This window comes from Bos javanicus, chromosome 17 (genome assembly GCF_032452875.1).
Source record: "Bos javanicus breed banteng chromosome 17, ARS-OSU_banteng_1.0, whole genome shotgun sequence".
In the NCBI taxonomy this organism is placed as follows: Eukaryota; Metazoa; Chordata; class Mammalia; order Artiodactyla; family Bovidae; genus Bos; species Bos javanicus.
Window position 1 is genome coordinate 45,635,787 of NC_083884.1, and position 14,469 is coordinate 45,650,255.

The window sequence follows — 14,469 nt, forward strand, 5'->3', positions numbered from 1 at the left end:
AAAAAATGCTGAAGAGCAAATAGTAAATTGAAGGTTAAAATATCTGGATGAGGAAAAGTTTCGGATGAGACTACATTTTAGAACCATCGAAAAGTACCTGAAATGGTTGCTGCTGGGATGAAAAAGCAGCAGAAACATTTGGAGGAAGCTGGGTTGCTATAGCAACAGGAGTACCAGTCTGCCCATCCTTTCCTGTCACAACCTTTACCTGAGAGGAAATATTTTGAGAAAAAAAGGCAACATAATTTTTAAGACTGCTCAAAATCTTGTTAGAATTTTACTGCTGACAGCTCACCAATCTCTGGTGTTTAAAAATGGAATGTTTTTGCATCAAATCCTGTAAAAGGACACTGAACTAATTTATGACAGATTTATAACATAACACCCTAACTCAACTGCAAATCTTGCAGAAACTCCAATTTAAGTCATAAGTACAATATCCTTAGATTCTTTAACTTCAAACTTTAAAAAGGGGAATGGCAGACAGTCTTGAAGTAGCAAAGCCCTGACAACTTCAGAGGCAGTTTCACCCTGGCCTACTGCGTGCAGGTCAGAATGGCAATGACAGATAAAGGGGACTGGGCCCACAGACAACATTGGTGTACAAACATAAAGAGAGCTGAACTTCACTATTTCATGGCAACAGAGGGGAAACCCTCAAAAAAACCATATAAACCTTTTAGAAAAGAAAAAATGGTTCATCCTGGAAAGGGTGTTAAAGAAAACACCAAATGGCAAAGCCACACGTAATAAATACCAATGAGGAGATGAACAAAGAGGCCAGCTTTTGTTCATCAAAAGCTGATTTCTTTGCAGAAGAGTTGACAGAAATTTACATTTTAGCTATATCAAAAAACAAAGTAAGTCCCACCAACATAGTGTACAGTACACAACACAAAGGCACAAAACAGTGCGTCACAGTCACCTCACTGTCACCCTGTCTGATCAGCTTCATTCTTAGGAGTATAAATAAAAGCATCTTAAGAATCACTGAGGGGTTGAAAAATCCCAACAGGGAGGATTGATTAAGCACCCATTCCAGGCACCCAAAACTTTCACCACCTAAAAAAGAGTCTTATCTTAAATATCATTCTGTAGGTATCTGCAAAAGTGTGAGTTAAATACATGATCTTAAATCTAAGACATCTACAAATTGAAAAAACTCTGTTTTGCTGTAATAACCATATTTTATAAAGATACCTTAAAAATATATCTAGTTATTTAAATTTCATCTGATACACTGTAACAAGCTGGTGATTCAAATTCTTTCTTTAAAAATGATATCCATGCTGTTTTTAGTCGGTGGACCTACAGAAGTAAAATGTGAAATCTGGGGAATCAGCAGGAAGGTGGCCACGCCCCTGGCTTCTGCAGGCTCTTCAGGGCTGAGCAATGCCCAGACACCCTGAAGAGCATAGGGTAAAGCTGGGTCACGACAGGTTAGTTCTCCAAACCAGGGAGGTGTAGCTGTTCTAAATGAGCCAGCATTACTCACAGCACCACTCTGCCCCATCTTCCCAACTAGACCAGCCCTTTCTTTCCATGAAGGAAAAAGCAAATCCATTCTTCAATTTTACTCCTGGATGAAATCCTCATGAGACTGCATCTTATACACACCCCAGGCTCACAGACTACTTTTCATTTGAAGTTGCGCAGACTCAACTCCACATAGCACGACCCGCTGCTTCTCACCTCATCGTTGATAACCTCAGACTTCTCTTCCTCCTCCTCCTCCTCCTCCTCCTCCTCTTCTTCAAGGTCCAAATCATTCTGCCTAAGATAAGCTTGTAAAGGGGCATAATGTTTCTTCTTAAACGCTAAGAAATCCATCATGTTCCCTTGAAGGTGTTGAAGGAAGAACAGTTCGATCAAATACTCCTTGAAGGCCTCCTTCAGCGCCTCCATCTCCCTGTAGTGATAGTCCAGGCACTGCTTCCTCATCTGAGCCAGCTCCTGGGAGGCCGGGGGGATCTCCTCCAACTTTCTGGGAGCCTTCCTTACGCCTGTGCTCCCCGCAGACGAGAGGGGAAGGCTGGAGAGGCCCGGGGGCACTGCGGTCCTGGAAGGGCTGGTGGGGGGCGGTGGGGACGTCATCCCAAACGCCGAAGTCCCCCCAACCCCTACCCCAACCCCGGGGAGCAGAGGTCTGGTCAGTGGTGGGCCCTGCAGCACCTGCTGCTGCTGGATCAGCTGCCCCTGGATGATGCTGCTGATCTGGGGCGGCAAGCTCGTCGTGGTGATGTGGCCGGGGCTGGACAAAGGCTGCAGGCCCGCCCCGCCCGCAGCCGCGGGGCTCTGAGGCCCCAGGTGGTGGACGGTACCCCCAGACTGCGCGTGGGGCTGCGAGAGTCTCCGTTCTCTGCTGACCGTGATGGGCGCCCCCGCGTGCTGCAGCTGAACCTGAGTGCCCGGGGCCATCTGCGCCAGGCCCGAGCCCTCCTGGAACACGAAGTGGCCGCCGCTGGACGGGCTCAGGCTGATCTGCCTCACCAGCACGCTGGCATCCACGAAGCCCCCGGTGGGACTGCTGCTGCAGAGGCCCAGGCTGGGGCCGGGGGCACCTGCCCGCACGCTCTGCAGGCCCGGCCCTGGCGCGGGGCTGGGCTGGGTGGGGCTCTGAGTCTGCACCTGCTGCGACAGCGGCGAGGTGACCTGTATGTACGATGGAGACCCGTGCTCAAACCGCCTCTGCTGCGCGCCGAACTGGAATCCCGGAGAAGTGGGGCTGGGCAGCGGCAGGGGGGCCAGCGTGATCTGGGGGTTTCCGCCCACCACCGGCCCCACATTCTGAAGGGCGATATTCACGTTCTGCCCGGCCACAGGACTCCGATTCATCAGCTGCGAAACTTGGTAACCGGGGGACTGGGGTGCAGACGGGCTCACCGCTGGGGCGAAGGGCGTGGCGGGGGACTGGGGGGGGTTGGGGTGGGCCTGCTGCTCTTCTTCGCTGCCGGCGAAGGCCCTTGACCTCTGCAGCTGGTGCTGGACATTCTGAGGGCCGCTGCCATGGTGCATGATCGCCCTCCTCTTTTATCCAACTTAATGTTCTCCTGAAAAATCAAAGTTAAAATCAAGTTACTTAAGGACAAATAAAACTATCTGATCACTACTTGTTCCCAGTACCACTCAACAGCCCAGGACAGGGGTTCTGAAGGAATATTTCCACCAGCATCTGACACAAACCACTGTCTTCCTGAGGAGATGGCACTGGAGACCACCTCCTTCGGCAGGGGAGGGGCAGGGCCTTCTGGGTCTCGCTGTGCCCGGGGCCAAGACAGCCTGGCAGGAGTAGGTGGGTCCCAACCAGCTCCTGAGGAAGGTAATTAGCCATTACTTGCTCAAGGCCAGCAGGATCTGAACTCAGAGCTGGCGCTCATGGCTTGCACACTTCTTCCGGGGAGGCGAGCAGCCCTGCTCCATGCCAGGCTGGGGTGATCTGCCTGTCTCTCCCAGAAGAGGGACGGCGCCCAGGAGGTAGTCAGTGATGCCCACCGCATGCCACCACTGTGTGTCACCACAACAGAGCCCCTACCCCTTCACTCGCCGGCAGTTTTCATAAACGTCTGTGCTATGGCCCAGGCAGATACCCCTGGGTTCAGTTCAGTTCAGTTCAGACGCTCAGTCGTGTCCGACTCTTTGCGACCCCATGAATTGCAGCACGCCAGGCCTCCCTGTCCATCACCAACTCCCGGAGTTCACCTAGACTCATGTCCATCGAGTCGGTGATGCCATCCAGCCGGTGATGCCATCCAGCCATCTCATCCTCTGTCGCCCCCTTTTCCTCCTGCCCCCAATCCCTCCCAGCATCAGAGTCTTTTGCAATGAGTCAACTCTTCGCATGAGGTGGCCAAAGTACTGGAGTTTCCGCTTTAGCATCAGTCCTTCCAAAGAACACCCAGGACTGATCTCCTTTAGAATGGACTGGTTGGATCTCCTTGCAGTCCAAGGGACTCTCAAGAGTCTTCTCCAACACCAGACACCACAGTTCAAAAGCATCAATTCTTCGGCATTACCTGAGTGTGAACACACACAGCCCCCATCCCAGGCAGACACTGTGTTCCTGGGGAGAAGGCCCTGGTCTGGGTGTCAGTCTTGCACCTCAGCCTTCTTTACAAGCTCATCCAGAGTGGGGATTTCAGGAAGAAACCTCAGGAGAGAGGGGAACAGCCAGGACTTGGATCCACATTCCAAGAGAGTCCCCATTCCAGGAGAGTCCTGGTCAGGGGTTCACCTACTCTCTGGGAGCTGGGACACGGCTTTAAAGGGGCTTACGCCCCCACACTGCTGAGTGAAGTGGACTAGAGGGGGAGGTGGGAGAGGGAACGACAGGAGAAAGGACAAGAAAAAGCAGAGGATGGAGAGAGAGGAGGCCAATTCTGAGATGGAGCAGGGAGACTGCTCACAAGTCACATCCGGCCAGAGCCCCGAGGCCTGCAAGGGGACGAACCCCGCTGGGAAGAGAACGACAGCCTCAGCCTGTCTGCACCCCACTGTAGCTGGGAAACAGACACAGAAATACCCTCCCACCATTTAAAATTCTCAGTCTTCACTGACACGCTTAGCTCCCCATCTCTGGTGTTCCTTCCACCACTCCCCCACCCCCCCCGGGAAAAGCAGGAAAGTGATGCCTTTCATCTTGACGGCATCACTATTATCTCACTGAGAAGACAGTAAGGGGTGAAAAACATTATATGCCAAAAGTTACAAGCTTACAAAGTGGAAACACACATTTATATGAAAGCTCCCAGACCTGGGCGCCTGGCTAAAACACACATATACATGAAATCAAAAGCTACAGAACTCATGGGATGCACAAGTACAGGCTGAGAAAACATAAAAACCAGTGCCTATTCAAACTAGAAGGCACTTTCTGCTCTGATGACTATCTCTGAAGCTCAGAAAGCACAGCTGAACGGGAAACCAGGACCACAGTAAAGAACAGCCTTAATTATCAAGCCAGGAGCCCACTCCCCTCTCAGCCCCAGCAGAGAGAGCCCAGCAAAGTAGGTGGGAACTGTGCGTTGGGGGACACAACTTGGGAGGGGGCCTCTCCCATGCTGACTGCTTTCAAAAGGAGCTTTTGTTCCTGATCTTTTTAAACAAGCGCTATGAGGAAGATTCATGTACAACAGACACGAAAATAGGATAAGGAGAATACACTGTGATCACTAACATGCTGAAAAACTGTGGAGGGGTAATGGAAAAGATATTTAAAAACAGAATGTCTCTATGTGTGTAACTGAGTCACTCTGCTACACAGCAAAATCTGACACAACGCTGTCAATCAACACTTTGTCGTCGTCGTTGTTACTATTGTTCAGTCGCTCAGTCATGTCTGACTCTCTGCAGCCCCATGGACTGTAGCCCGCCGGGCTCCTCTGTCCATGGCATTTTCCAGGCAAGAACACAGGAGTGGGTAGCCATTTCTTTCTCCAGGGGATCTTCCCAAGCCAGAGAATAAACCCACGTCTCCTGCACTGGCAGGCGGATTCTTTACCAATGAGCCACCAGGGAAGCCCAGAACAACACTTCAATTAAAACAAATGTGGAGGGAGACAGAGCAGATGCCAGAGGGTCAGAGCTCAGAGCATGCCTAGCAGGGTGAGACAACTTGGGAAAGCAGAACTCGCTACCTCTGACCCAGTAATCTGACCTCTGTAAATCTCTAAGGAAATTCACCTACCAATTTTTTTAAATTATGCTTAAAAATATTTATGACAGAACAATGCAGTGAAAGTAGAAAGAGCAACCAGAAATATCCAATACTCAAGTTCTAGACAGAGAACGTGAAAGTGTCTAAGTGTCAGTCACTCAGTCGTGTCCAACTCTTTGCAACCCCATGGACTGTAGCCCGCCAGGCTCCTCTGTCCATGGAATCCTCCAGGCAAGACTACTAGGGTGAGCTGCCATTCTCAGTTTTTCAAATATACTATTGAGTGAAAAAAGCAGGATATCAATTGCACAACTTAACCCTCCACTGTTAAAAAATAAAAATTTTAAAATGTCTACTAAGATATATGGAAACATAAATACTGACCTGCACCTGCCGAAGAGGTAAGACACCTGAAGAGCCACACAATGGAGCCGCCTCAGCCGCCTAAAGGCTGAGCTACAGACACACCCACACCACGAGGACGCCAAGGAGCCCGGCCAGACACAAGGACCACTGACTGCTGGCCACTGAATTGACAAGACATTCTGGAACAGGCAAAACCACAGGGACAGATTAGACGGAATCTGAGTGGTAGAGAAGGAACTGCAAAAGCAGGCAGGAACTTGGCGGCATGGACCTACTTGTACATTCGATTTGCGATGATGGTTACAAGAATGAGTGTGTCTGTCCAAATTCATAGAACTGTAAACTACACCTCAACTTTTTTAAAAGGTTCCGGACGTCAGTGAGCTTACAAGTCAAGTTATAGGAACAAACCCAATCAACTATAATGTAAAGAAACCACTTATCTAAAACAGCATCCCCCCAAAATATGGTAGAGATACCCTGGCAGAAAGCAAAGCCACCACCAAAGGCAAGACAACTTTGAACTGGTGCTGGCGATGCTCCTAATTATAAGGTCTGTCAGAAGCAGCTGGAGTGAGCTGTTTGGCCCACAATTCGGAGGACACTGCCCGGAGCAGGCCAAGGTCGGCGAAATGGGTCAGGGCACTGCCACAACCTGTGAGGAGCAGGGACAAGTCCTCCGACCACTGCGGGCAGTGCCCACCAGTGTCACACGGGGGGATGGGGGTCAGGCATCTGTGTGGCTGCTGCTCTCGCAGGACAATGCTGACATCCCAAAGGGGCACATTTGGTGCCGGGAAACCACCCTAAGAAATACCCACCTGGGCCCTGTCCTTAGTGCAGGTCAGGGGTCCCAGGTGAGAACTGGAAAGAGTGAGGGGGAAAAGGCTTCAGAAGATGGGGTCCTGATAGCAGCTGCCCCCACCCCATCCCCACTAGGCTGAGGCCAAGCCCCCCAGCCCCTCCCGCCCCAGTTACTCTTCTGGGCATTGCCAGAGTCCAGGCAGCCAGGCATCAGGAATCCTTCCTTCAACAGGCAGGGCGCTCATGTCAGGAGCCATCTCCCCCTCGGCCCCCACACCTCCCAAGACAGATCCGGCCCTCCCGCCAGTCAGTCTCCTGCTGTGGGTAGTTCTGCTCTGTAGTAAACAGCCCCCAGGATGGGAGGAGAGCAAGGAGAAGGGAACAAGGAGGAGGGTGAACAGGCCTTGGACACACAGTTCTAGATAAAGAAAGTGTTAGTTGCAGGCCTTGGAGCATGGATTCAGGGCAGAAGAGACAGACAAAACATGATATGAGTGAAGAGAGGACAGAAGACACAAAGGGTGTCCGGAAATACTTTCAAGTGGAAACTCCAGAAAGCAATTTGGCAGCAGGTGTAAGAGTCTTACAGCACATTCACATCTTCTGATGCAGTCATCTGACTTTTAGACCAGCCTTAGAAAAAACATCAGCGTTGTGTTCAATATGGGCTTCCCTGGTGGCTCAGATGGTAAAGAATCCACCTGCAATGCAGGAGACCCAGGTTCGATCCCTGGGTCGAGAAGATTCCCCTGGCAAAGGGAATGGCTACCCATTCCAGTATGGATATTCACTACATTATTTATAGCAGAAAGCTGGCATGCGCAACAATAAACATCACTAAACTTTGATACATCTATGCAAAACAGCATCAATACTGAATATGTGACAGTGCACACACTACTTTTCTCCTGCTACCTTTCGCTGCTTCCAAGCTTGTCCTTAACTGGTACGTGCCATGGTCATTAGTGCCTTCACCAAATACTCTGATCCTCCTGGAGTATTTGGTGAGCATCTCCCAGCCCTGAATCAAGTGGTCACGTGACATGCTGTGGCAAAAACAGGGGCATGCTGTCTGCCATGCTGACTTTCTTCTGCTTGGTGGTTCACAGGGGCACAGAGATGAAGCCTCAGGGGGCATGACAAGCAAGCTAACTTCAGGAAATGTGTGGTGGGCACTCCGCCCTGCCTGGGAAGTCACGGACATCTGGGGAGCACCTGTTAACTGCGAGAACTGGGTATATCTTGGCTGATCCAGCACATAAAACAATAAATGCAAAGAGACTGATAGATACAGAGACCAAACAGTGGTTGTCAGAGGGAAGAGATGGGAGGGGGCAAATGGGTGGTTTTGCCCATTTGCAAAGGGAAGGAAAGTAAGTGGTACAAACCTCCAGATGTACATAAGTCATGGGGCACCCGGTGAAGCATGAGGAACGCCGGCAGTGATACTGTAACACCTTTGTATGCGGCCGGCTACAGATGGCTACTAGACTCATCACAATGATCATTTCATAACGTGTGCACATGTCAAATCATCACACGCCTGAAACTAACATAATATTGTACCCCAACGATCTTTCAACTAAAACTAAAAACAAGAAAACCCTTCCTCATAGAAGTGACTCCTCACCCTCCACTGCAGCCCATCACACAAATCCCGGCAGTTCTCGGCCGTAAGACACAAGGCCCCGTTGATGTATCTCTCCCTGCCTCTGTGACTTCTGGCTGTGGTTCACCCAGGGAGCCTCTCAGGGTTCCATGGGATCCACAAATGGGTGCCTCCCAAGAGCTGTAGACCAAAGAGAAAAACACCTCCTACAGACAGATGCCATTTTAAAGACTCTCTGACTGCTGCTGAGATTTTTAAAATAAACATTTTTTTTAAGCATTACTAAATTCGTAACAGCTTTCTGTGAGGCTAGAGAACTAAAATCCAGAGTTTCTTAGATCAATCCATTTTAAAAAATAAAAGTCAAGGACTTCCCTAGCAGTTCAGCGATTAAGACTGCCTTTCATGGCAGGAGGCACAGGTTCAATCTCTGGTCAGGGAACTAAGATGCCACATGCCACACAGTGTGGCCAAAGAGTAAAGGGAAAAAGTCAGATCTACTCCTGAGGTCCACCTACCCCCACACCTCACATCATTCACAAAAAAATTACTCAAAGCGGGGAAATCAAACCATAAAAATATTTTAAAACAGATGAGAATATCTTTATAATCCTACAGTAAAGAAGAGTTTCCTAAACATGGTGTGAAACCTAGAAACAAGAGAAGGGACTTCCCTGATGGTCCAGTGGTTAAGACTCCACGTTGTCAATCCAGAGAGCGTGGGTTTGATCCCCGATAGGGGAACTAAGATCCCACACACAGTGCAGTATCTCCCCTCAAAACAAAAAAAAAGAAGAGGCAGCACTCCCAAAATCATTTTACAAAGCCAGCATTACTGATAATGTAAAGCTAGACAACACCACCACAAAGAAAATTACAGGTTACCACCCTCAATGAACAGAGGTGAAAATCCTCCACAAAATATTAGCAAACTGAATTCAATGATACATTAAAAGGATAAAACACTATGATCAACAAGGACTTATTCCAGGGATACAAGGATGGTTCAACATCAAGTCAATGTGATACACCACATTAACAAAATGAAGGATAAAAATCATATGATCACCTCAATAAATGCAGAAAAAGCATCTGACAAAATTCAACATCCATTTAGAATACAAACTCTTTTAACAAAGTGGGTATAGAGGGAACATATGTCAACATAATAAAGGCTTCATATGACAAGCTCATAGCTATATCATACTCAACAGTGAAAAACTGAAAGCATTTCTTCTCATATCAGGAACAAGACAAGGATGCCCACTTTTGCCACTTGGATTCAACATACTTTTGGAAGCCCCAGCCAGAGCAATCAGACAGGGAAAGGGAATAAAAGGCATCCAAATCAAAAAGGAAGTGGGACTTCACTGGTGGTACAGTGGATAAGAATCTGCCTGCCAAGGTAGGGACACAGGTTCAATCCCCGGTCCAGGAAGATTCCACATGCCGCAGAGCAGCTAAGCCTGTGTGCCACAGCTTCTGAGCCTGCGTTCTAGCGCTGGTAAGCCACAACTGCTGAAGCCTGTGCACCCAGAGCCTGTGTTCCGCAACAAGAAAACCACAGCAATGAGAAGCCTGTGCAACGAAGAGTAGCCCCCGCTCACTGCAACCAGAGAAAGCCCGAGCAAGGCAACAAAGACCCAGCACAGCCAAAATGAAATAAAATTTATTCTTTAAAAAAGGGAAGCAGTACAACTGTCACTATCTTCAGATGACACCATATGATATATAGAAAATCCTCAAGACTCCACCAAAAAAACTGTTAGAATTAAATTAATTCAGTAAAGTTGCAAGATACAAAATCAATATGCAAAAATCTTCGATTTTTTTCATACACTAAGAATTATCAGAGAAATTAAAGGGAAAAAATTCCATTTACAATTGCATCAAAAAGAATAAAGATATTTAGGAATTTTCTGACCAAGCAGGTCAAAGTCTTGTACACTAAGGACTATACGACACCAATGAGAGAATCTGAAGATGACACAAATAAATGGAAAGCTAATCTGTGCTCACAGATTAGAAGGATTAATATTGTTAAAATGTCCATACTACCTAAAGCAACCTAAAGATTAACTGCAATCCCTATCAAAATCCCAAAGGCATTTTGGGGATAAAAATTAAAATTCCATAAAAATTTGTATGGAACCATACAAATGATGGATAGCCAAAGTATCCATCACGAATAGCCAAAGTAATCTTGAAAAAGAAGAACAACGCTAGAGGCATCAAGCTCCCTCATTCCAAACTATATTACAAAGTTTCAGTAATCACAATATGGTACTGGCATAAAAACCAACCCACAGATCAACGGAACAGAAGAAACAGTCTAGAAATAAACCCACACTTATGTGATCAATTAATTTATGACAAAGGAGGCAAGAATAAACAATGGGAAAAAGTCTTGAAAATAAATGGTGTTGGGAAAAACAGCCAGCCATATGCAACAGAATAAAATGGACCACTATCTTACACCACATGCAAAGATTAACTCAACTTAATGACTTGAAAGTTTGAACAAAGATCATAAAATTCCTGGAAGAAAATACTGCTGGTTAAGCTTCTTGATTCTCTCTTGGAGACTTTTTTTTTTTTGGATCTGACTCCAAAGGCAATGGCAACAAAAGCAAAAATAAACAAATGGGAGACATCAAACGCAAAAGCTCTGCGCAGCGAAGAAACCGTCAAAAACATAAATAAAAAGCAATCTACTAAATGGGAGAAGATACTTACAGACCAAATATTCAATAAGGGGTTAACACCCAAAATACATGAAGAACTCCTACAGCTCAATAACGAACAATCGAAGTGAAAATGGACACGCGATCTAAAGAGACGTTTTTCCAAAGAAGAAACAGATGGCCAAGAGATACGTGAACAGATGCTCCACATCGCTAATCATTAGGGAAATACAAATCAAAACCACAAGGTATCACCTCACGCCTGTGAGAATGGCTGTTATCAAAAAAGACAAACGACAAGTTTTGCTAAAGATCTGGAGAAAAGGGAACCCTCCACGCACTGCCGGTGGAATGAAGCAGTGCAGCCACTGTGGAAAAGAATATGGAGGTTCCTCAGAAACATAAAAAGCAGAACCACCATATGACATGGAGAAGGCAATGGCAACCCACTCCAGTATTCTTGCCTGGAGAATCCCACGGACAGGCAGGCTATAGTCCGTGGGGTCGCAAGAGTCAGAAACGACTTAGCAACTAGATCTTCATTGTATGACAATTCCACTACCAGTGATTCCACTTTATCTGAAGGAAAAAAAAAACATTAATGTGAAAATATATGTTGAAAAGATATGAAAAGATTTGAATTTGAAAAGATATGAACACTCCTATGTTCATATGCAGCATTATTTACCACAGCCAAGATATGGAAGCAACTTAAGTGTCCATTAACAGATCAATGGATAAACAAATGTGAGGTGGAGAGAGATGGATGTGATGGCATATTACTCAGCCATAAAAAAGAATAAAGTCCTGCCATTTCCAATGACATGGATGGAACTTGAGGGTATTATGCCAAGTGAAATAAGTCAGACAAAGAAAGATAAATACTGTATGATTTCACTTGCATGCGAAAGCTAAGCAAAACTCATAGGTACAGAAAACAGACTGGCGGCTGCAGTGAGGGTTGGCTGGCAGGTGAAATGGGTTAAGGGGATCAAAAGGCACATATCCCCAGTATAAATAGTCATGGGGTAACAGTGTAATAACTACAGTCAATAACATCACATTGCATATTTGAAAGTTGCTAAGACAGTAAATCTTGAAAGTTCTCATTATAAGAAAAAAATTTGTAACTTTATATGATGACAGATGGTAACTAGACTTACTGTAGCGATCACTGTGTAACGTATACAAATGTCAAACCATTATGTTGGACACCTGAAACTAATATAATGTTGTATGTCAATTACACTCCAATAAAAATAAGCTGATACACACACATTTCCAGGTGGCACTAGGGGTAAAGAACCCTCCTGACAATTCAGGAGACTTAAAGAGATGTGGGTTCAGAACTTCTTGGGCGGTCCAGGGGCTAAGACTTCACCTTAATGCAGGGGCGCAGGCTTGATTCTGGTCAGGGAGCTAAGATCCCATATGTCTTAAGGGAAAAACCAAAAAAACATTAAAAAAACAAAAACAAAAACAAAACAGAAGTAATATTGTAACAAATTCAATAAAGACTAGAAAAAAAATTTTTTTTTAAGAGAAAGAGATGTGGGTTTGATCCCTGGGTCAGGAAAATCCTCTGGAGGAGGGCATGGCAACCCACTCCAGTATTCTTGCCTGCAGAATCCCATGGACGCTTCAGTCCACAGGGTCCCAGAGAGTCAGAAAAGACTAAAGCAACTTAGCAAGCACATTCAGTTCAGTTGCTCAGTCGTGTCCGACTCTTTGCAATCCCATGAACTGCAGCACGCCAGGCCTCCCTGTCCATCACCAACTCCCGGAGTTCACTCAAACTCATGTCCATCAAGTCAGTGATGCCAACCAGCCATCTCATCCTCTGTTGTCCCCTTCTCCTCCTGCCCCCAATCCCTCCCAGTATCAGAGTCTTTTCCAATGAGTCAACTCTTCGCATAAGGCGGCCAAAGTACTGGAGTTTTAGCTTCAGCATCAGTCCTTCTAATGAACACCCAGTAATGATCTCCTTTAGAATGGACTGGTTGGATCTCCTTGCAGTCCAAGGGACTCTCAAGAGTCTTCTCCAACACCACAGTTCAAAAGCATCAATTCTTCGGTGCTCAGCTTTCTTCACAGTCCAACTCTCACATCCATACATGACCCCTGGAAAAACCATAGCCTTGACTAGACAGACCTTTGTTGGCAAAGTAATGTCTCTGCTTTTGAATATGCTATCTAGGTTGGTCATAACTTTCCTTCGAAGGAGTAAGCGTCTTTTAATTTCATGGCTGCAATCACCATCTGCAGTGGTTTTTGAGCCCCCCAAAATAAAGTCTGACACTGTTTCTACTGTTTCCCCATCTATTTCTCATGAAGTGATGGGACCAGATGCCTTGATCTTAGTTTTCTGAATGTTGAGCTTTAAGCCAACCTTTTCACTCTCCTCTTTCACTTTCATCAACAGGCTCTTCAGCTCTTCACTTTCTGCCATAAGTACGTACGTATACATATTTTTTTCTTAAAAAATATATTTCCTAGTTATGTCCACTAAGAGTCCCGAAAGCAATGATGCCCTGTAACTACCTGCTTACTTTTGCAAAACAAAAAAAAGGAACTAATTTAGGAAGAATAAACCAGAAATGAAGAGGGGTGAGTGCAAGCCGACTCATAGGACAGTGAAGGCAGGGGCGCTTCTGAGTACACCATCTGTATCATTTTGACTTTTACAATCAGGTTTAAAGTGCTACATGTTCAAAAAGTAAAATTAAATCAAAAAGAATGAAGAACTCCCTAAAACTGAATATAAACAGAAACTCTGAGAAGGACAACATAATCACGAACGGAGGCTCCCTTGATGGTTCAGTGGTAAAGAATCCTCCTGCCAAAGCAGGAGACTCAGGTTCGATCCCTGCGTTGAAGAGATCCCCTGGAGTAGGAAATGGCAACCCACTCCAGTATTCTTGCCTGGGAAATCCCATGGACAGAGAAGCCTGGCAGGCTACAGTCTACTGGGTTGCAAAAGAGCTGGACACGACTCAGCACAGACAGCAATCACCAAGGGAACCGGGAAGGAACACCAATCAACTCCACGGCACTGGATAAGAATTAGGAGTCAGCATCAACTCATGGGTCTTTCCTTAAAACACATTTCCTAATTCTGTCTCCTGAAATGGCCTAAAAGCAATAACATCCTGGCAGAAAGGAGGGAAACTGGAAGCAGAGAGCTCTGTGGGAAAAGCAGCAGACTACACAGCCTCTCCTGGGGTGGTGATGGAAGATGGAGAGAAAGGTTAAGAAGTTTTAGGACAGTGGTTCTCATCTTTGAAAAAAGAGAGTCATGCCCTCATTTAACACTATTTGTATTTCAAAGTCATGTCAGTGGTGGGACTACAAAC

General features: G+C 46.4%; 1 protein-coding gene across 15 annotated transcripts in view; it reads right to left on the minus strand.

Moving 5' to 3' along the window:
- The window catches only part of EP400 (E1A binding protein p400), a 106,226-nt gene that overhangs the window by 85,159 nt on the left and 6,598 nt on the right, over positions 1 to 14,469 (minus strand). For 7 of the 15 annotated variants that reach the window (XM_061384460.1, XM_061384462.1, XM_061384461.1 and 4 more), the window contains exons 2-3: positions 1,693 to 3,050; positions 98 to 208 (exon numbers count right to left, since the gene is read on the minus strand). In XM_061384460.1, the coding sequence (XP_061240444.1) occupies positions 98 to 208; positions 1,693 to 3,015 (1,434 nt within the window). In that variant the 5' untranslated portion in view covers positions 3,016 to 3,050. Of the gene's footprint in view, positions 1 to 97; positions 209 to 1,692; positions 3,051 to 6,037; positions 6,199 to 6,840; positions 6,929 to 6,997; positions 8,700 to 14,469 lie in introns of those variants that run through there. The other 8 variants (XM_061384467.1, XM_061384465.1, XM_061384464.1 and 5 more) reach the window with 4 other exon arrangements.